The sequence below is a fragment of the Diadema antillarum genome, unplaced genomic scaffold, assembly GCF_040938485.1.
Source record: "Diadema antillarum isolate AM-2024a unplaced genomic scaffold, OU_Dant_1.0 seq00000460_RagTag, whole genome shotgun sequence".
Taxonomy (NCBI): Eukaryota; Metazoa; Echinodermata; class Echinoidea; order Diadematoida; family Diadematidae; genus Diadema; species Diadema antillarum.
Window position 1 is genome coordinate 611481 of NW_027271431.1, and position 23970 is coordinate 635450.

Below are 23970 nucleotides of genomic sequence, written 5' to 3' on the forward strand. Positions count from 1 at the left end.
TCCCATAGAGATAACACGTAAACTGGTCAAATTTGACAAGATTACTTTAAATCCATTTTTACGAGGTGATGCCGTCATCCAATCAAATTGTTGTTATTATATATCTGAAAGACCATTTAATAAGCTACAACATATTGAAATTTGGACGTAAATCAATTAAAGAAAAAGTGAGATATGCTTGAATGAACTTGAAATTTGATGACGTCATTTTGAAAATTTACTTTTTTAACTTTATTAAGAAATTTGATATCTTTGAATGACTTTTTCAGTATCGCCAACCCATAAACTGACATGTACAACTCATCAGCTTTCAGAATATGTAAAGAAAATGGGGGGTCACCGTCCATCCTGACGAGTAAAATCGGATTTAAAATTGGCGGTTTTGGGGCATTGTTGTACTGTATATCGCCATTGACGCGCGCGCGGAATTTCAACTTTGACAGTCCCGTATGACGTCATATTGAGTCGGATTGACTTGAAACTTGCTAGAAATATTCCTTGACTTTTCAGACATCCGATAAATGTAAAAAATCGGGAAATTTCTGTTGCATATGAGCTGTACGTGCGTATATGTGCGCGCGCGTACGCGTCCGTCCAATTTTTTCAATTTTTCAAAAAATGCTCCAAATGGTCTGAAACGTATGCAAAAAAAATTTGAGCTTGATTGGAGCATACAAATATTTCAACGCGCGCGTACGCGCACGTCTTTACGATGCGAGGAATTCTGAAAATATGGGTAGAATTCCCTTGAATTGAAATTTATGTGACGTAAATTTCATTGAGAAATTCCACTCCATTAATGAGATATGATTGAAAATGTGTTTTCATATAATGACGTCATAGTGACGTCACGGTCGACTGATCACTACGATTTTACTTGACATGTCGTCTTTGGGACATGATACACATATGGTATAAGTTTGACATTCATAGGCAATGCACTTTCTGAGCTTATCTCTACACAACTTTTGCGGAGAAATAAAGAAGAAGAAGAAGAAGAAGAACAAAGAATCAGTACAGATACAGAAGGTGATCCGAGAGGATTCTCGGATCACCTAAAAATAAAGAAAAATAATAACAAAGCCTAAGATACAACATAAACAAAAACAAAGACATGTGAGAATGAAATTTAAATACGAAGAACGATCGGTATTGCTTATACATCTAGACCGTGGATTGATGAGTGCAATTGAAAAGGGTTAATATACTCTATCGGGTGACGCATCATACATTCAAAGTTATTAAAGTGCTCGCCTCCAAAAGGCGCTAAATCAATTGAAAAATGATGGATTTAGCGCCTTTTTGGAAGCAAGCTCGTCATATATGTTATTCATTTAGTTGTTTTTTAAATGTATCTAGGGAAATATCAAAAGAAACATGTCCAACTAAAAACACTAGTTCACTGACTAAGCGCCAATTTACGCTAAGCGTTGCTTCCTAAAAACCTCACAGGCTATTCGCGGGTACGGACAGTGACGGGGATCACAAATGTTAGTGTGCGAAAAATAAAATCTGCGCATGCACATGAAACAAGGAGAGTTAACGCTGTTCATTTTAAAGGACAAGTCCACTTTCATAGACATGTGGATTGAGTGAATGCAACAATATTAGTAGAACACTTCAGTGACGGTTTGAGGAAAATTGGACAGCCCGTTCAAAAGTTATGAATTTTTGAAGTTTCTGCTCAGTCACTGCTGGATGAGAAGACTACTACAGCTTGTGATGTCATGTGTACAACGATATAAGGAAAACATAAAGGAAATTCAACATATTTTCAGTTTTCTCGCATAATAAAAGAACGCTTTACTTGCCTCTTTCAGAAGGCAGGAAGAATAAGATTACCCTTAACATACGTCAGCGACAAGTCAAGGAAATGGTTACTTTATTTCAAAAAAATAAAAATTTGTGAAATTCTCTTTATATTTTCCTTATATCGTTGTACGCATGTGACATCATACACTGTAGTAGTCTTCTCATCCAGCAGCGACTGCGCAGACACTTTAAAAATTCATAACTTGTGAATGGATTGTCCGATTTTCCCCAAACTTTCACTAATGTGTTCTAATAATATTGCTGCATTCACTCATTCCACACGGACTTACATATGAAGGTGGACTTGTCCTTTAAGTTTCCCCGAACAAAGAAGAAAAACAAAGAAGAAGAGAACAGTCAGTTCTCAGACCACAATGCCACATAAAGTGACAGCAATGCCCACGGATAAACGATGCAAGTGTCTTCTCTATGCAAAACACGACGATGTATCATTACGCTCGAACAGCACTGACAGTAGTTGGTTACCAACTGTTGAGAGCTCAATTAAAGATAGGCTGTTTTATTGGTTACAGCTCGTTATTCCGAAGGTTCGTTATTCCGAAGGCTCTTTATTCCTAAGATTCGTTATTCCGAAGGTTCATTTTTCCGAATTTCATTTTCGGATTAACCAATCTTCGGAATAACGAACCTTCGGAATAACGCCACAAATTTTCGGATTAACGAACCCTTTTTCATTTTAGGATTCACGAACCTGTAGGTATAGGGAATTTGCGTGTTTCGGATTAACGACCCTTCGGAATGACGACCCTTCGGAATAGCGAACCTTCGGAATAACGAACAGCACCCGTTTTTTTTTTTTTATTATTCACCAGTGATGTCTATGTCTACTTTTTTGGTCTTAATCTGTTTGACAGAATGGGATGTCTCTTTGTCTCTGTCTCTCAATGCGCACTTTATTTAATTTCATTTCGGTTTATTGCACAGTATAAACCATGTAAGACCGCAAATCTACGAGGTTTTTCCATACACACAGTTGTCGCTAACTAAATACTTTGGCTATAGTATCTTCACAACTGCCCAAATTTACCACAGATCCCTGATGATAATAATGAAAAAAAAAAATTTTATGTTTAGAAGCAAGACACGAACAAGCAACCAAAAGCAGAACCAAAAAAAAAAGCCCAATTATTAATGTATACTGGCAGCAATGACATCTTGATAATAAGGCAGGATTATAATTATTATACAATGATTTTACAATAATTCATATTTTCTCTTGAGTCTGGACATAGACAACAGATAGAATGACATAGTTGAACAGAATTTGGGGGACTATTCCACATTCTTGGGCCAAAATATCTAATTGTACATGCTTTCATTAGCATGCTTTCACTACTTCTATGCATGCTTTCACATGCTTTTGTTCATACTTTCACCCATTCGTTCCTTGATTGATTGATTGATTCACTTATTCGATCATTGACTTTAAAGATCTTCTCTATAGGGAATTTGCAATATTTCATCTACTTGCACCTACATGGATCTCTTAACACGTTGAATACGAGTCCCGAGTATACTCGGGCAAGGGTCTATGGGAAATGCGTGTTGAAGCAAAATCAGCCCGTCCTCAACGGGTAGACTCAACTTCATGAGTCATATTATACAACTGTAGGCTAAACTTTATTGGGAATATTGGACGTGTTGGAATTGTGCACTTAATCAATCGCAATGAACTCCAAACAGTTCGTCTTGAATTAGATTTTATCATCAAACCTGCTTCAAGACTCGCGTCTGACTTGCTGGCTAGTAGTTCAATGCCCAGACAGTGAGGTGGTTAGCCAGCCAACAGGTACTGAGGCATTATTTTGTGACCCTCGGGGTCCTATCGTCACTACGACCCGGTATTTTTCTTTTTCTTCCCAAACATATTGCCTCTTTTGGGCAGCCAACGCTACATAATCTCAACAACATACCCCGCATGTTATTGGCTTTAAACACCTGCAGGTTTTAGCACACACGTCGTATAAATCCAGCCATACGTGCACAGCATACACGGGTTGGTGTCATCGAGATTATTACATTTGCTCGGGGGGATTGTACGCAAGCGTATCTTTATCTGTATCGCCGACTTTCATCCATCCCAAAAAACTGTCACGGAGTTAGCCAACCCTATGCAATAATAACTGCAGGCAATTCGAAACCCATTGCTGGTTTGAACATTTCTCTTTTTCTTTTCCATCATCAAACCTTAAATAGTTTCGATAAAAAGACAACACCACTAAGTGTACTTTCATATCCGGTTGAAAAATTGGAAGACAACGAAAGCGTGATGAATGCCGCAGGTGGGAAGAATTTCTTTCTATATTTCATGATTGAAGGCGACAAAATCGGTTTGGACCCTGTATCTATATCTATCTATCTGTCTATCCCCATTTTTCTCCCATCATTTCCGCTTCTGTCCTTCTCCATCTTTCTTTCTATGTATATGAGAGAGAAAGAAAGAGAGAGAGAGAGAGAGAGGGAGGATAAAAGAGAGGGAGAAAATGGAAAGGAAGAGAGAAAAAGATACAGACAGACAGACAGACAGACAGACAGACAGACAGACAGGGCGATATTGCCATCAGCAGATGAGGTTAGTATAACTTGTAGCTTTATAAAGTCTTTGATATTCTACCAACCTGTGTTCACCTCCATGGTTTATGAATGTATAGAGCGGGGCGAAAGTAATTCATCAAACACACGATCACGAATCATCTCGTGAAGTCAAGAAATTGAGAACCTGGGAATGATACCAATCAGGCAGTTAGGAAAGAAGTGTCACCATTAAAAAGATATACGACTCCTAATCTTCTGTACACGAGCCAAAGAATCTCGCTAGACATTGTTGTCATAAATCTCTTCATCTGCCCGTTGGTCTATCTGTGCCTATCTCTCTTTTTCTTTCTGTCTAACCCCTATTATTGGCCACGCACTTCTTCTAATACTCATCTCCTTCTACCTCCCTCCTCCTTCTAACCATGTCAGGCTCAGCGGGATGTATCGATCTAATACAGATAGTAATAATTGCCGCACGACTGCCGATTTCACGGCGTTAAGAACCAATCCTGACTGGTTAAAATCCGATTACACTATATTCGTACGTTACGTACTTCTTTTCTCTCCTGTCCTCCCCATACCTCCCTCTGCCTCTGGACCTCTCCCCCCCCCCCCCCCCCCCCTCCGTCTTCCTTCTTGATAGGAGGAATGACCCCACTGATAGAGGGCAAAGAAAATCAATGAAGGGGAGGGATATGAAGCAGATTCTCGAGCAAGCAGTCATATTTTCTTCTCCTTCTTTTCAAGAGCTGCTAACTGACATCGCCAAATCTCTTTCGCCTCTGATTTCCCCAAAGTGCATCGTAAGTTCACGAGTGGTGTTTTTTTGAAGGCAGGCTACGTGATACTCGCGGTGTTGAATTGTGCAGAGGGTAACACGAGAACGGCTCCCCGTGTGATGCCGCATAATATCGTTTATGGTCAAGAAAGCCAGAAAAAAAAATGCTCCAGTGACGTCATCGATTGGAGAATCTTTATTCAGAGAAAATGACAAAAGCTGTAACGGAGAGAGAAAGGGTGAGAAAAAGTCACTATTGAAATGGGATGTAATCAAAAATATATGGGATTCATAATAACCCTGATTATGTGTCGTCATGGCCCAACACGTGGTCGATTCTCAACTCGCTGTCATTCATAAAGAAATACAATTCCAGTGAAACGACAGTATCCGGCACAGGGTGAACTTTAATCACAAATAGAAAAAGAAGGAAAATATAGAGCGGAATAAAAAAGAAAGCAACTACATCACACACCATTCGCATGACACGACACGTTTTCACCAGAGAGAAAATACTTATTGGTGACGATTCCCTTATCAATGCATCAAACCTTGAGAGTGCATGGCGAACTTTTCTGCCACCCTGTGATGAATGTGTGTAATAATGTTCTGCCCCACATACTGACAGTCATGGATGTAGAATGATCTCTTCCACTCTTTCGATTCAGAAATAAACCGTCATATATCATTCCATTTCCCCCTGATGCCTGTTTGTCTCCTGTTGTCATTGTTGTTGCTGTAGTTTTTATCATATGCACTAAGTGGCCGAACATCAGTCAACTTCAGTTGATGTGTGTTTGTGTTCCTAATATGAACACATTGATCACATTAGCATTATCTCCTCTTGATTCTATCGATTAAAATAAATTGTTAGCCATTATTAACTTCATTATCGTTCTTGTGCATTATCTCTCTAGCGTTATACTCCAAGTCATTGGGCACGTAAAGATGTGTATACACGCAATCACAAGTACACAGAAAATATGCGATTCTTTTTTTTTTTTTTGATAGTACCTCTTTCATATCACTGAAAGTCTCGCGTCGAGTTGTATTTGTTGCAACTGTTTCACAATCTAACTATTATATACCTCTTATATACCTCTTACTGAGTAGCGACATATACATACATAGATATACACTAATGCCATGATTGTTGTGTGTATGTGTGTATTATGATCACATCTCTCTTTATTTCTCTCTTTCTCGAAGTTCCTTTTCTTTCTAATATCTTTTCTTGTCTCATTTCTTAATTGGGAATTGTATATTTCCTTTATTTTAGAAATTCCTTGCATGCTTTTAATTTTTGCTTTATAACACGGATACTGTCATAATCCGAAGGGAATAATTATGTTGATGCACTATTCTGATTAGTAGTCACGTGACTAACGTGACTCCCACAGAAAGTGGCAGTTCAAATGTTGTAAGCCTATGGCCCTGACGTCATCTTTTCCCGCGAGAGGTTATAAGTCCTTCACACGGATTGAGCTATATTGTTGGTACCAGTTTTCCGCAGGGCTGGAAAGCCCAATCCATAGGAAAAAGGAGTGAAGACAGGGGAGATGAAAATGGTCGTGTCATCATGTCACTTTCAACTCAGGTGTATAAATGGGTACTTGGCAACGCTTAGGTAATATACAATAATAGCAAGGTCCTCTGGTAAAGCAATGGCAACGATGAAGAGGATGCCCTGGACAAAAAAGACCATGATTTTACTCGACCAAAGGAAAAAAGAAAAGATATTATTGCAGTATAGGCATATAAGGACAGAAGTCTGTATTTCTGTTATATTATGTTCTGTTATTATTTAAGTAAATTTGTTTAATATTCTGTCTTTCACTCTCCCTGCCTGTGAGTGAACGTTTGTTTGGGCCTGCTGTTCAAGGGGATAGGGTTCAAAGAGAAAAGATTGATAATTGTTTATCCTCTTTTTCTTCACAGTACACTCTGTGATTTTCTGACGACGACCAGCGAAGGTATGGATGAAGTCACTAGGGAGAGCGACGTCGCCAGCGTCATCGACAAGGAGTGGCTAGAGTTCGAGAAGGAAGAACAAGCCCGGGCAAACATCTCTCGTATACTGGATCATCTCGTCAACGAGAGCCACTATGACAAGAATCTGAGACCGAACATGGGAGGTAGGCCGCCCTCAGTGTCCAATCAGGTCATAGCTTTTTAAAGGTAGCATCTGATCTTGTCAAAGTGTCTATAATGTATCCATATCGAGCGTTTCAAACTGAAAAAATTTGTTGTTTTGCTTTTTATTATCATTTCAAGTGAGCCAGAGGAAGCAGAAATGTAGTGATATATCAAAGTCAAACCCGTGCTTGATTAAATTCTTAGATTCTGCCAGGATTTGAAAAGCAAACATTCTTTCAGTTTCCTCCAATGTCCGAGATCAATGTCCGGTGGCCTCCCCTTTTTACTCTTTCCTTCCTCCACCCTCAATCATAGTCGGGGTATTGAAACACAAGTCACAGTGTCCGTGAGTCCCCGGCTGTGGTTTAATCAAGAAAAATCGTGTGTTTCTTTGATGCCAAGGTTTTTTGTTTTGTTATGCTTGTTTCGTCTTGTTTTGTTTTGCGGAGTGGCTCAAGACACAATCGTGATCCTTAGATATATACAAGAAAACACGTGTTTCATCATTTCGCAAGGTTGCGCATACACAAATACACACGCATACACATAATCGAACAATTTCTGGTACCGATCGGGTCATATCGAGACGGGTTAATATGCACACTCACAGGATGAACGATGGAAGGCCACGGAACAAATTACGCCTACAGTTTCTGAGTCATGTTACACACATTCCCTGATACTTTTCAACCTAAAGAAAAGGAGAGGGAAAAAGAGAGAGGGAGAGAGGCAAAGAGAGAGAGAGAGAGAGAGGGAGGTGGCAAAAAGGAGAGATGGAAACGTATCTTGATAACATTTGCAATTTGGCGGCAAAGAATCGTTTCCCACACGGGTTCAGTGCCCTTATACATTTCCTTGTACTGTACCCTTGCTCGAATAGCGAAATGAAAGTTATTCGGACAAAAACATGAATGTTGCCATTGCTGTCCAATCAATGAGAGGAAAAGCTCGAATTTCTCAGGATTTACTTTGCCAACTTGTGGCTGGATTTTATCCCAGCGTCAAACTTTCTTGAAAGGTTGGGGTTGGTCAGATGCTTGTAGGCACTGTATGCCTTTGCCTTATACGGTGTCAGATGACGATCAGGACATTGTGGGGACGGGTTTGTGCTTGAAATCTACGTTTGAACAATGACATCATAATGCCACTGAAGAAGAGCCGAAATTCCTTTATAAGAGACAGGATAGTGCCTATACAGTGCATGATCTTATATACTAAGTCATATTGCACGACAAAAGAATCCAAGTTCAAGTGCAATTCTATTTCACCGTGGCCAATGTCAAAATAGAGAGGTATATGATGACATTCAGACTGAAAAATTATCTTGATTAATGGTTGCGTAACACCAAGGCCCTGTTGTATAAAAAGATGCTATCAAAGATACGTCAGAAAATCAAACGTAAGAAATAAGGTATCAGCCAATCAGAATTGAGTATTCAGAAACTAAAGGTTGATATTCTGACATATGCATGATCTCAACCTTTACATTCTTTATGCAACAATACTTAATAATAATCATTATTGCACGTTGCTGGAAACAATCAACTGCGAGCGATGCCAATTCAACCAAATTAGTAGCCGAATTTAAGAACGGCCCAAGTCCAAATTCAGATATCATCTTTGGAGACCCCTTGCAAATAATGAAAATATAGATAACGATTCAAATGACTGATTTGGATTTCTATTGATATGAGTAACATTCCCATGACTAACAAAACTATCAAGCTATTACGATGTTATTTGATTATCATTATATCATACTGTTTTTCAAATTCTCATTGTTTTCAATCACAAACCAGGAATACAGATTGAGACCTGCTTACACTTCTGAAATTGTTAAAACAGCGATGATGATGATAGAAGAGATTGTGAAACCTTTTTCAGTTACCACAAGGTCCAAAGAGTTAGAACCGAGATGATGAGAAGTTTGATTTTAGACCATCTTTTTTTAGGAAGTGACCGCATTTTGATGCAGAAAGTTCAAAGTTCAGAACGCCATAGATTCGTTAGCGCATTTGTGTGTATTTTCGCTTCATCGCAATGATTATATAAAATAAAAAAAATGCTTTATAGAAAATGTGTTTAGTTTATCATGACCCCTACATTGTTTGAAAGAGACAAAGAGAGAGGAGTGTTTAGATATATGTACATGTATATATATATATATATATATATATATATATATATATATATATACATAATTATATAACTATACGTGACTTGCACGGCTTGTTTGCACTTGTTGCAGTATAGTCAAAGGCATCTCATGTTCTGTGTGTTATGGAACAATGACGGGGATATCATTCGTACAGCAAGTCAAATGACATAGTATACAAATGTAGCGTAATAGCGCGGGGAGACACTCCCTAGACATAAAACTCGTCCATCCAAAAGGTTAGATTTCATTTTGTCTTAATTCGACTCGGGTGACTTTAATTTCCTTACATATCGGAAAATTATTTTTAAGGGGTAAAAATAGAAAATGGAAAGGAAATGGAAGCCGCCCGCTTCGGTACTGCTAAGTGGTTTCCAATGTTTTCAAGCTGTTTACTTCAGGTACACGGCCTGACGATCACATGCCCTCTTTATTGATTAACCTTTGTTATTCCTAATCCATCTGTCGTTCTCCGAAGAAAATTTAATATTTCATTGGATACTTGAAATGAACACGCGTTTAATTGCAAAAAACATCGATTTAGTCCGAATACCATAATACTGAACGCGACATACCCCGGGGCGGTCGCCGTTTGAAACTGCCAACAGTATATCGATATGCGGGTACAGTTACGCTCTTATCGTTCTGCTTCGGCTGTTCATGTGTATATTATATATCTGTATGTGTGCGTGTGTGTGTGTGTGTGTGTATGTGTGTGTGCCCGTTTATGTGGAAGTTGCCAATTTGACGATCTTTCATAAAGTGGAGCCGTGAGCAAACTTCAAGCCGGCATTTTAATCAATGAATTTCCATGGAACATCAGTTTTGCCGGTCTGTCCGACTGGAAGTTCATAAATAGATTTTTTTTTTTTTTTTTTTGGGGGGGGGGGGGAGGAGGCTGAAAGGCTCTATATTGCCTATTTACGACCAAAGTAGGAGGAATTAGACATTTAAAAATTCATATGGGACATTCCGACCACCACATTATGAATGCAAGTTTAGCTGACAATCTGAGTGTGTCAATGTCGCTATAATGGCTACTAAAAGTACACATATACTACAACTGACAGGTGTTTGGATGGTAACCAGTAGTACAGATTCAAAGTAAACTTCTTCTTTTTTTCTGCAAAATAGCACTATGAGATGTGTGTATAAACAATTGTTTATCTCCTATTCTATGACTTTATGGGGGGGGGGGGGGTAAATTTTGGTATCAAGTTGTTTCCTAATTTCTAGAACAAATCGGTAATTGAACATGAACTCCACTGTAACGATGATTACAATTTCCATTTAAACCATTTTCGAGATAAAAGATAGTCTATGTTAGGTGTTTATGGTGGTATTTAATAACTAGTAAATACAACAGAGCTCTAAACCGGAAAAGAAGTGGGTGAAACGAAAGGAATGAGCAAAGGGATTTGAAGGTGGAGGAGTAGGCAATTTAAAGGTGATCTCCCCGCAGAAAGGTCTTTCCGAGGCGTCTTTCTTCTTTCTTTTTTTTTCCTTTTTGAGAGAGGGGCAAATTGCTCTGCAAACATAACGGCTGTTTAATCAGCCTACGGCCATGTACAGCGTTGCTCCCTGTTTAGTGCTGAACACACCAGGTGGCACACACTTCACACCGAGTAAACACTATACACCAGTACACACTGATAATCTGACCAATAGTGCAACATGAACACTGGCCACTGTATGTAATGCACTGAATTAGCATGTACATTTCATATCTATTTCAAAAGTTATGTCTATTTCTCTCTGTATATATCTATCTCTCTCAAACTCTCTATATACATGATTTATATGATTATATATAATTATGATTATATATAGAGAGAGATATAGGAATATATATTTATGTGTGTGTGTGTGTGTGTGTGTGTGAACATTAATTCTGCTGTCTATGCGCATTTGCTTAATGCATAGAGAAAGGAAGAGAGACAGGGAAAGAGGAAGATATACCACGATATATTTTTCTGCCCTACTTCGGCAAAAGGAAGCAAGTGACATTTCTATGGATATTCACCTTTTTATTGATTTGGCATATTTGAAGCATGCTCCATTTAACAGAAAAATCCAAAAGTTACAATTTTGGCCCATTTCTGAGATATTTAGGTGGCAAAAGGAAGCAAGTGTACAAAATTGCATGAAAAAAAAATTGGCAAAAAGAAAGCAAGTTACAACCTCATGATATGATTATCACTTGCTTCCCTTTGCCAAATCATTTATATTTACACACAATCTAAAATACTTTGGCAAAAGGAGCAAGTAACATCCTTATGATATAATTGTCACTTGCTTCTTTTTGCCAATTTTTTAATGTTTGCTACAAATCTATAATACTTTGGCAAAAGGAAGCAAGTAACATTCTCATGATATGATTGTCATTTGCTTCCTTTTGCCAGATATTTCATGTTTGTTAAAAATCTGAAATACTTTGGCAAAAGGAAGCAAGTTAACAACCTCATGATATGATTGTCACTTGCTTCCTTTTGCCAAATTTTTATATTTGCACACAATCTAAAATACTTCGGCAAAAGGAAGCAAGTGACATCCTTATGATATGATTGTCACTTGCTTCCTTTTGCCAGTTTTTTATGTTTGCTACAAAATCTATAATACTTTGGCAAAAGGAAACAAGTAACATACTCATGATATGATTGTCACATGCTTCCTTTTGCCAAATTTTTCATGTTTGCTACAAATCTATAATACTTTGGCAAAAGGAAGCAAGTTACATAATGATAAGTTTCTATGGGAATATCAAAATTCTTCGAATTGTCATAAATGCATCACCATATGACCTGCACGAATACCGACATTATTTCTCATCACAAATTTCCATGTTGAAGGGCCTGCCCAAAAACATATTTTCTTCATTTGTAGCATTTATAATCGATGTCACTTGCTTCCTTTTGCCAAAGTAGGGCAGTTTTGCCTAGACGTTTGATATCATCTCTGCATCTGTTCGAAAAATCTCGAGAACACTATGATCATTAGAGTTCCAAATCAGATTAGTCATTAACGACCTCTTCTATAGCTCCCATATATCCCTCTGGCGACTGAAAACCACGTCAATTCACGTGCCTCAAACATTTGCTTACTGTTTATAAAAGAGAAAAACCGATGACATATAAATCCGTGATTTCAGCAAGGACAATTCTTAACCATCCATAATACTTGACAGATAATATGCCAGGATTTGGTGCCGCTATATTTACTCTTGCAAGTTTATGCTCTGTTTCTATTAACGGAAGTTATCAGCGAACGTAATATCTGGGGTGGCCCTAAGTCTGAAATTGCGTTAGGCTGCTTCAAATTGAGCAAACTGTGTTCGTAACAATTAACATAGCATGCCCACGGCAGAACGATTGCCTTTAACACTGTTTAAATCTCGAATCGTGCTTCAACGCTGCAGGAGGGAATGCGATCACGTGCTTTTTACAGCGCAGCAACGACTCATTTTAGTGGTGAAATGAAGACAGACTCTGACAGCATGCAATGAAGGGGGAAATGTTTGACACATGGCTGTCTATGGTGGATTGATTATACAGTCACTGAAGACTAAACAGCCCCCGCACATTACCACATTAGAATCAGTACGTCACCGTTCCCTCGTTTGACAAAAAAAAAAATTCAAGTAATGAGAAGAAGGATTGAGAAAGAATGTGATATTTCTTGTACTCTGCATTCTGAATTCAACTTTTAAGATTTTTGAAAGAGATGGTATGAAAAAAAAAGAAAGGTATTACAAAATGAAAGTAAATGTATCAAAACAAAATATACCTATTACGGTACCAGTATTACGTCTGAGGTGAGCCCATGATATAATTGTAATCACATTTTGTGACCAAAATCAGAGTTAGCATGATAAAACCTGATTAATGTTGGCTACAATTTGTAAGTGCTTTCTTCACATAACATTTGTCTTAATCTACTGTCATTACCCCTGAATAAAACTACAGCATTCCATCATTCTTTCGGCTTTACATCCATCCCTATTTCCAAGACCTTGCTTATTACCTAACTTCAACGTCATAGCCAAATGGGGTGATCCGCACTTGCTTTTGCAAAGTTTCTTTTCACTAATAATACTCCCCTGCAAAGAGACAGTATTTTCGCACCGTATCTGTTCGTAACAGCTAGGAAAAAAACCCAACAACCCAGAGGTGGGGGCGGAGAAGCACACACTTGTCCCAATTCCTTGAACTTGTCTCAGCTTGTGATATCAGGACACTGATTATTGATCATCGGAAAGTTCACGGCAAGAAGAGGAAACAGAGACGGTAGCGATCACATTGTCGCTCAGAGTGTTTATTGTTTGCGTGGGGTAAATATCACTAATGTGATTGGCCGTGTCAACGGCAACAAGGGGAGAAATGTCAGTTGATTCAAATTTCTGCCAGCGGTCGCTGTCTGAAACTGATGAGGCTGTCTGACGAATGTGTGAGAGCGGAATGTGGAATGATGGAAAAAGAGCGCCAGAGAGCAAGAAAGAGTTGACGTAGAGAGAAAAACACGCACAGACAGACAATTCGATGGAGCGTGCAAAGGATTCTGACAGTTTATAATGATAACACCATCCAAGAAGAATTTGAAAAACAATCGTAAAGTAGATTTGTAAATATTAACACCTTGACCCATTTTAGATCATTCTACCATGTGCGGTGTTCCAAAGCATGGACTTCTTGTCCGCCATCAAGACAGTGATTGTTGATTTTTGGCCTGTTTTTCAAACTCTGAAAATGCATTAGAGTTAAAGGTCGTGATAAAAAGATGGTTGACTAGATTTTGATTTATGTCAAAACAAGACAACGATTGAAAGCAAGTGTATAATTTAGAATTGAATAGTTTTGTGATATATTCATTGTATACACAGATTTCTTTTTCTTTCTCTATAAATTGCGCGGGTACAATGACATCACTCCCACCCCCGTCTAACCTAGATAGTGTAAATGGCAGATACTATGGTACATGTTTGTCTCACAAATGACATAGTACGAACCATTTCAGCTGATGGCAAACGAAGTCACGCCCAAACTCTTCGTCGGAACTCACAGTCGCTTTGTTGAATCTCCAGTTCAGTCATGTCTGGATTGATTGCATAAACCGCACTAAAATACAATCTAGAATGTATCTAGCATTTTAGGCTTATGAAAAACACCATGGAAAGACGAGAAAAATATTTTCCTTTTGTATACGAATAATGCAACGCCGTCAGAATGAAATAACCTCATAGGCTAATAATAAAGAGTATAAGCTCCAGAAGAAAATTCTTAGTCCTAGGTTGCGGGGGTGGGGTGGTTCCATTCATACTATACAACAAAGATGACGATTCAAATTGATGTGTCCTGATATATCCCCACAGCTAATTGGTGCTTAATTAAGAAAGTGAAAAATAACTAGAAAGGGGAAATAAGAAAGAAAGAAAGAAAGAACGTCTTAGAAGAAAGAGAAAGGAAGATAGAGTGAAAGACTGAGTTGTACAAGGGAGAATTCAAGAGACTGATGGGATAGAGGGAAAGAGAACATTGAGTAAGATTAGATAGGGGTATTATTAAGAAAAATAAGCTGCACGTCAACATTAGCTTCACCTACCGAACTGACAGCGGTTACATCTCGGCAAGCCGAGGATACCTTGAATTATTCAAATATTCTCGCCACACATCCCCTTATGGCGAATGGAATATAAGCTGACGATTTATCCAATACAGTATATAGCCGCAGCCACGCATCGCGTGTGAATGCTCGGAGAATGCACAATGACGGTCATCCAATTCACCTCTTTATTTTCTGCTGTCAGAATGTTTAAAAATGTTTTACCACACTTAGGGCGCCACTCTCCCCCTAGAAGGACACTTATTTCTTGGCTGTGCTATGCTAGAAAATTTCCTGAAGACGTACAGTGTTTGTCATTAAGGCAGAATAGAGAGGAAATCAGCAAATGGATGGAGCAAAACAAGAAAGATGTTATGCTTGAATACAATCCAGGAAGTAGTAACCTACCGTGGCTGTCCATATTTCTTTCGGCAATATGTAGTGACTCCCCTCTTTTTTCCTCAGTCTCTTTATATTCCTTTTTCTTCTTCCCCCATTCTCTCTCTCTCTCTCTCTCCCTTATATAAAAAAATACATTTGTCGTCAAAATGGTATGATTGCTAAAGATTGATAAAATTAATAAAAAGAGAAACATCAGAAAACAGACATACACAGACACACGCAAAGAAACCAAGGAAAAGGGAGAGACTGACAGACAGACAGACAGACAGACAGACCGACAGAAACAGAGCACCGACAAGAAATAGATAAAGCTTGATTCTCGCGGTGCCGACGGCAACAACTAAAGCAAGCTTGGCGTTTCGCCAGACACGTTGAGTAAAGATCCATTTGCTTGTGCAAATCATTATTACTAGAGATGTGTTTCGGTACATTAAACTGCGACCTTCTGCTCCAAATTACATGTAGATGCATATATTGGTTGATCGAACGAAAGCATAAAACAAATTTTTGGTTTTCTGTCGGAGGAAAATCCTTTCACGTGAAACCTGTTTCAAAGTTATGAATAATCTGTTGAGTATTCACGGTTAATACAGGGCAAGTTTGCAATGTAAAATAATACAAATACATGTACATAATTATTGTTTGGGCTCGTATTTTCAAATGAAACAAAATTTCGACAATCTCTATTGCGGAGGTTTGAAAAAAAGGTGAAGAAATAATCGTATAATTGTATTTGTTGCAAACTCATGCAGTTTGAACTGAAACTCCTTCGCCATGACACACACTATATCCCGATTTGCATGAAAGGAGTAAGCAATTAATTTAAACATTTTCTCGGAACCTGGACATTAATTTTACAACATGGAATACTTCAAACTCAAATTTGTTAGAAATTAGAACAGGAAGATTGTAAGCGATGTATTTTTCTCAAAAAGAAATGCAGCTATGTTACCCCTAACACTTGGGAATAAATCTAATTAACATTTGAATACTCCTGACATGACATTACTGTGAATTCGAACGTGTGTGCATTTCTCAGTGTGTTTGGTTTGCAACTGAATAGAGGGCCACAGTTTAAAATAAAGCGTAATGTTTAACAAACGAGGTTACTTCGGCTAACATTCGTTCGACAGTGACAAATTTATGCGTCGTCATGTATCGCAACATGTAATGTTTGCTTCTACATTTACCAATCTAAAAAGGTTGTGTGCTCTTTCGGAAATGATCTACGAGTCCCCATCACGTGAATGACAACAATAGGAGCGAAGTCGGTTGCATCACACAGGCAATTAATGGTTCTATGATACTGTAGGCAGTATGCACTACGCTATCTACGTTAGATATGAACCTCCTGTATGACTTGCTTGTGTGAGATCAAGTTACAAAATACACCGGGTCTCCGTTGGATATATCTAATATCTAGTAAGCTTTATTTGTCGGTGTGTTCATTGCATTGCTCTGACTTTTCTATCAAAACTGAACTTCAGATACCCTCTGGTTATTTTGACGGACAGAAAGTTTAACGCTCCAATGTGCTACAAGCAGTGTTTGCGTTTGCATTTCTGTTTTTTTTTTTTTTTTGCTCTGATATTCTGCTTTAACCTCGAACACCTCCTCTCTCTCTTTCTCTCTCTCTCTCTCTCTCTCTTTCATTCTTCCCTCACTCTCTCTCTCTCTCTCTCTCTCTCTATATATATATATATATATATATATATATATATATTTATATATATACATTTGTATCATATTTTCCTGTATCTGTTTTTTTAGTGATATCTGATTTTGCATTTTTTTCTGTCGAAGGTCACAGTGTTGAGATCATTCGTCCTGATTCTCTCTCTCTCTCTCGCTCTCTCTCTCTCTCTCTCTCTCTCATTTTATCTATCTATCTTTCTTCACAGATTCTCATTCTGATATTGATGCATCTCGCTAACTTGCACTCTTGCAACTTACACTTTTTATAAGTATTAGGTGGATAGCATTGTCACTTTCGTCCTTGATAACAAAAAAAGACTGCAACGAGAAAGAAAAGTCTGTGGGTTGCATGCAAAGACTTGCCAAGTTCTTTGCCACCTCGCTGCGACGCGACCTCGGCGGCAGTTGGCATGCAGCTCTGCTCAACATGATACATTCGTTTCCCCCCGCGGCTTTCCGAGGGTGTTTTAGAGGAGGTCCGGTGGGAGCTATTTGTTAGCAATTTGCCGGGGAATCGCCCGAATACGTCGGATCATCGTGGGATGCATTTTTATCTGCCACCAGCGATGTTCTGCAATGATGGGCCTATCACAGTTACCCGATACGACAACGTGAAGAGAGGCGAGGCTTTGGTAACAGACCTATTCCGTCTCTGACAGATCGGGAAAATTGGACCTGACACCTAGTTTCCGAAGTATGTCGGAATGGGAATTTGAGAGCAGCTCCGATCGCCCAATCCCAGCCGTGCCTCATGGAGCAAGGAAAGGGGAGGGGGAGATGACAACAAAGAGGGAGAGAGGGAGGAAAGAGTCAGAAAGGGAGTGAGAGTAAGTATGAGGTCATCCCGTTTCCCTTTCCGACAAACTGACTCTCACTCTCGTACACCCCCTTGCCCTATCATACATTTTCTCCATTGTGGGTGATATCCGCGCTGTAAAGTGCGAAGGCCCGCTTCTATTTCTTCTCCTTTTTTATGGCAGCAGTAAAGGGCGTCGAGAGGACATTAGGAATAGTTTGAGTCAAAGATGGGTTGATTTCAGACAGGCACCTGTCCCCGCGTATCGTTTCGCAGTCGTATTCATTAGATTGGAATCGCCGCCCGTCACCGTTCGCATCCCACCCTCTGCCGACAGAGTCATCGACGACGAACAATCACGAAGGCAAAGACGGCGACTCTTCGACATGGAAGCATGCGCGTCGTGAGCGTGCGCGAGCACGCGCGCGCGTATGTGTATGTTATCATTTCTCCTTTTTGCAGTGATGAGTTGAATGATAACAACTGTGTAAGATTAAGTCGTTTGTAGATTTTAGGTAATCATCAATTATGAATTAATCAAATTACTTATAGTTAGAATTATTTCATTCCGCCCCCTGAGATTGTGAGATGGTGTCACGGTTGCCTAATGAATGTTATAGAATAGAAGTAGATACCCTACGCGGCAAATTCATAAAATTCATGGAACCAACTTGTATGTCGATGTTAAGTAGGTACGGTTTCTTTGAAGTATCGTCGAATGTTATTAATTATTAATGTTTTAACATACACACATAATGTTTCTGAATGGAATCGAATTGAATAGAATTGACCATAGAATAAAAAGCCTTGTATTGATTTCTATTCTTTCATAAAGTATGCATTTTTATGCGTCATAATATTCCACCAACATACAAAGAGCGCATGTGGCTCCCAACAGATATAAAAGGGCCATTCCTAGTAAGTTAATGACCGCCCCCTCCCTTCCCCCTCCCCCCCCCCCCCCCCCCCCCCATCTCCCCTTTGACTCCAGTAGTATACAATACAGGTCACTCAGTGCAAGGCAGGAGACGCATGAGATGCAGTGGTATAGGTTGGTAGACGTGCAGGAGTCATTAGCGTACGGCTGTCCAGTAAAATGGCTCGTGATTTGGTCCATTCTAAAGCATCAGCTGCCAGCTAGCACCCACCATCCGCCACCAATCGGACTTGTCTCACACAGCAGGTGGAAAGCCGTGCTTAAAAAAACCCCACCAACAACAAAAACAAAAACTAAACAAAACAAAACAATTAACCAATGCACATTGTACTCTGCTAGCGTAGTAATAGCAGTGCATTTTTTTCTGTTCTTATTATATACCCTCCTCCTAAAAAAAAATAAAGAGAAGAAAGCAAAAGATTTTAAGCTGAACAGCGGATAGAGGTTTGTATATAAAATATTTGATTACATTCAGATGTTTTTACACAAAACTTACTTGATATGGACTTCCCAACTAAACCCTAAATCTTCAACATTTTATCTTGTTACAAAGCATGGAAGCCTGCCCCTTCAACTTAGAATAACAGTTGAATTCTGTTACATTAAGCTTTGTTTCTTATCATCATAGAGAACACCAATTGAACACACACAGTACGGAGACACTGGTAAAGACATCTGTATGTTAAGAACAAGACGCATTATAAATAATCTAATGAATTAGATTTCATTCAATTCCCCATGTCAAAATTTCTGAATAAATCATGTTTTCTGGGCCTGAACAAAATAGAAAGATCATGTGATCCCCTGAAACCAAATATTTATGAAATTTAAATCCGTAAGATGATGTTTCATCACAACAAAATGGAAAATCCAGCATTTAAACTCCTCATACATCACGCTTTGCAGACAGTGACATTTATTCACTCAAGGGTAAATTGAATGCAACACAAACTGTACGTATACTCAAATAATATCAGAGACGTTAACCTTTCAGGGAGTAAATCAAAAGGGTAAATTCCGCCTTTAGCCGATCAATGTCTGTAGCAAGGTTTAAATCTTTCAACTCAGTAATCTATTTCATGTATTTCATGTGACTTCCTTATTACCACTGGCACAGTCAATAGCTAAATATTGCATTGATGTCCGGCCGCATTTGGCTTTGCCCCGCCGACCGGTTCTCCAGCATTGCGTTGAGACGGGACTAGCTCTAATGGCCGTCAGTTTCGCAAGAGGCTTGATGTTTCTGAAAAGGCAAACTAGCTTTCTATATTTACCGACATCAGTTAGATTAAAGCCACTTGAACTAGAGTAGCTGGAGGTTGGTATCTTGTCAGATTGTGGCTGCAGTTCATTCACTGTGTTGGCTGGTCGTGTTAGGGTGTAACACCGGACATCTCAAGCGAGTTAAGCAATTCTAGTTTTCAATTGCTGGCAATATGCTGACAGAGGCAGTCAAACCATGTTGTGAATGAAGCCTTGACTAAGACGTGAGCAAGCTGATTGGGTGCTGAGGACAGAGGAAATTAGGAAGCAAATAGAGGAAACTTGCTGCAGAGCACGCACATCCACAACAATAGGATCCATACGTGTATAGTGGGCATTACATTGATATTTTCTGGGATTTGTAAAACTTTTTCAAAGGGGAGGGGGTAGGGTGTTGATTTTTATGCTCACGTATACATCGGAAAATGCTACGTTAGTTTGTCCGCTGGGGGAAAAAAAAGCAAACTTATTCTAGATGAGATATCCTCTCCAGCGTGTTATTGAAAATATTAATAAATCCGATGATCACATAAAGTCAGCCCTGTGCCCAGCATCAATCTGTCTTACTTATATTCTTTCAGATTACACTGATGAAAAATCCCCATGAACTGGGGGCACCTTGAGGACACAGTATCTCCACTTGGCCTTGCCGTGAAATAAGGAAGAAAGCATATCCAGAAATCACGACAACCTCGTGGGAAATTAGGCGTGATGGGATCGGTATTAATATCATCGAAAGACTGATGGTTTCGTTGGAGTTTGACTGATTTCCGCTTAATAAAGCTTCGTGTACACCGCAAGCTACTTTTCCCTAAGTTGTATTCCGCCTCCATATTGTGTTTGCGGTTTTTCTTTTTTTTTTTCTTCCCTCGCGTGTAATGCCGTCCACTCTGCCGCTGCTGTCAATTTTGAGCCTCCAATCTACGTAATTATTCGAAAAATGGTGGCGCGAATGAAGACAAACCTTGTAACCACTCGACGACTCGGATAAATGCTTGACCTCCTCAAGTGTGTTTTATGCAGCCCATATCGGTACTGCCTTGAAGGCGTCTGGTCACAGTATATCTCAATTTCTCGCCTCGCGATCACTTGAGAAGAAGGGAAGAGAAGATCGAGCGTAAACAGGATCGTTATGTTCTCAAAATCTCCCTCCCCCTCTCTTTCTCTCACACTCACTGCTTCCTCTAATTTCTGTTCTCCTCTTCCTATGCTCTTCACTCCCTCGTTAAGTATAACACTCACACGCATATGTATGTTACATAAATTATATCAGACATTTTGTATTGTAAATACATAATATAGTATTTGATATATGGCGAGACAGAGACGATAAGGGGTGGTTGATGATAAGGGTTGATATATAAGATGTATAGCTATGAAGCTTTTGAAACAGGTGTTTCCTTTTTTTGTAAACAAATTTATGAAATCACGATAATAATGTAACACCCTTTTTAACCTGTCGTCTTTAGTTCCTCGTTCACCAACTTTATGTACATCTACACACACACACACACACACACACACACACACACACATATATATATATATATATATATATATATATATATATATATTTGAAGAGCTCAGTTGCAAAAGGTACTACATCCATTTTCCATCAAAATCCACTTTTTGGTCTTGATGTACTCATTTTTAGGACCTCTTTACACCTATACTAACGAAAAGCTGAATTTCCCACCAGAAAGTGTTAAAAAATTTCATTAAAAAATCAGTTCGGTTGCAAAAGGTACTACATCCATTTTAGTTCGGTTGCAAAAGGTACTACATCCACTCCAATGACATCATCGGGAATTGACCAATCAGAGTGCAGCAATGGCTTGACCCTCTACCATTGTCCACTGACTTAATCCGTAAACAACAGAGGTTGGCTTTTGGCTTTTTGGCTTTCTGTTAAAATCACCACGAAAACGTGACCAATATCTTGAAAACTCATTACATTTTTATCAAGCAATGTAGGAAAATGAAGGAGAACTTATTGACAAAACAAACCATCCCAGGAGAAGGATCGTGAATTAAAAGCAGTCGACAAGAGCAAAGGAAAAACTGGAGAAATTACGCGACTCTCATGTAGTCCCACATACTGCATCTACTGCTAGTTACCGGTACCGTGCGTTACTGCTAGCAGGATGTTGAGTTTGAGCCATTAATTGTCCCCAGAATAAAGTACAGACACTTTGTAGGTATGGTCTATTTCTTACATGAATAGCTTAACAGCTAATAAGTGTTTGACAACTAGTCTGAAAATAAAGTTACTTTGTTAGATGTATACAATGGCATGAAATTCTGACATTCCTACCAACAGTGCTTTATCTGTGGCATGTATATTTTATACATGCATGATGTCAAGTACCAGGCCCCATGGCTTGAAAGTACATTGTGACATACAGCTTTGAACACTAGATTTATATTCATTCTTGTAAATGACACATTTTACTTATACAATGTCACAAAGGTAATACCAAATGTACGTTGAGTATAGGTGGTCATATTACTCATCGACAGTCTTGATTTCTATCAGCTATTAGATTATCAGATTTATCCTACCTGATAAAGAACATACAAGAATGAAATTCATGTAATGAATTTAATTACACCGTCTGTTATCAGCATTGTCTGTTATCAGCAATGTACCACTATCTATGGTCAAAGAGGCAATTAGATTAATACATTTTTAATATTAGAGTATTGGCTCATTTGTAAGGAAAGATTGTAGTCGCAGTGTTAGATTATCATTGATAGATTTAATGACACCATTAGTATAATTCTTTCGGCTCTCTCGAAATGAAACAAAAATAAATCTCAGAGTATTAAGAAAAAACAGCTTTTTATCTGAAAGCATTTTTTATATTTCCTTGCATAAACGGATAAATACAAATACAAATACAAATACAAAATCAAATACAAATACAAAAGGTTCATTGCATGTTTGTCTTTTATTTCATTTAAGTTTCAGATAACAATTTTGTTTGTGAACGTAGAAGAAAAAATTTTCACGATGTTCACTTATCATACTTATATACATACCAAGCTTAGCGTAGAAGATCCGCTTACAGCCGAATGAATTACCGATTTTAGAGTGCATGGCAAAATGAAATATATAAATTCAAGATATGAGTTGTGAAAAGCTGTCCTTGTTTGTTTGTTTGTCTGTCTGTCTGTCTGTCTGTCTTTCTGTCTGTTTTCCAGATCTGTTTTTATTTGGTCCTTTTTCTCCGTACCCTAATCCTGCAATACAAGTTATCATCAGTCACGCACATCCAACGATGCTGGAGCGAATCCTCGACGAGTACACTACTCGAATTCCTAATTGGAAACTGATCACGCTGGTAATCTCTTCCAGCGGCTAGATCAAATCCCTTTCTCTCCTTTCGGTTCGATTTCGAACCCGTTCGGCTTTCTACCCAAAATTTAGTTACCTGGGAGATTTCTCGGTACTTTGCCTTTCTTCATGGTAAAAAAAAAAACAAAACAAAACAAAAAAAACAAAAAAACAAAAAAAAACACGTCTTCTTTCACATTATTACCTTTTAGTCACAAATAGCAGATAGTTGGCAAAAAAAGGAACTAACGAACTTTGGAAATGGTTTTTCAATAACTTGATAATCATGTGGAACTGCATATGAGTAAACATGATTTTAATTATTTTTGTTTTGCTTTGTTTTGTTTGCATAATGGCGAACTCGAATACAACGATTGTTTCCAAATGTGAAATTCCTGGAGCGAATTTTACTTCCGAGGGTGGTTCTTGACGTCAATGAGGTCAAATGTAAAGAAGGTCATTGACCAGCACAACAAGTAGTCAAGGAGAGATCCCCAGAGCTAGAGCG

The 23970-nt window shown here is 38.6% G+C and overlaps 1 protein-coding gene across 1 annotated transcript in view; it reads left to right on the forward strand.

Moving 5' to 3' along the window:
* LOC139733016 (gamma-aminobutyric acid receptor subunit alpha-2-like) overlaps positions 1-23970 on the forward strand; it is a 109799-nt gene that overhangs the window by 65270 nt on the left and 20559 nt on the right. Inside the window, exon 2 of the mRNA XM_071643860.1 lies at positions 7085-7281. Coding sequence (XP_071499961.1) covers positions 7085-7281 — 197 coding nt within the window. The remainder of the gene's footprint in view (positions 1-7084; positions 7282-23970) is intronic.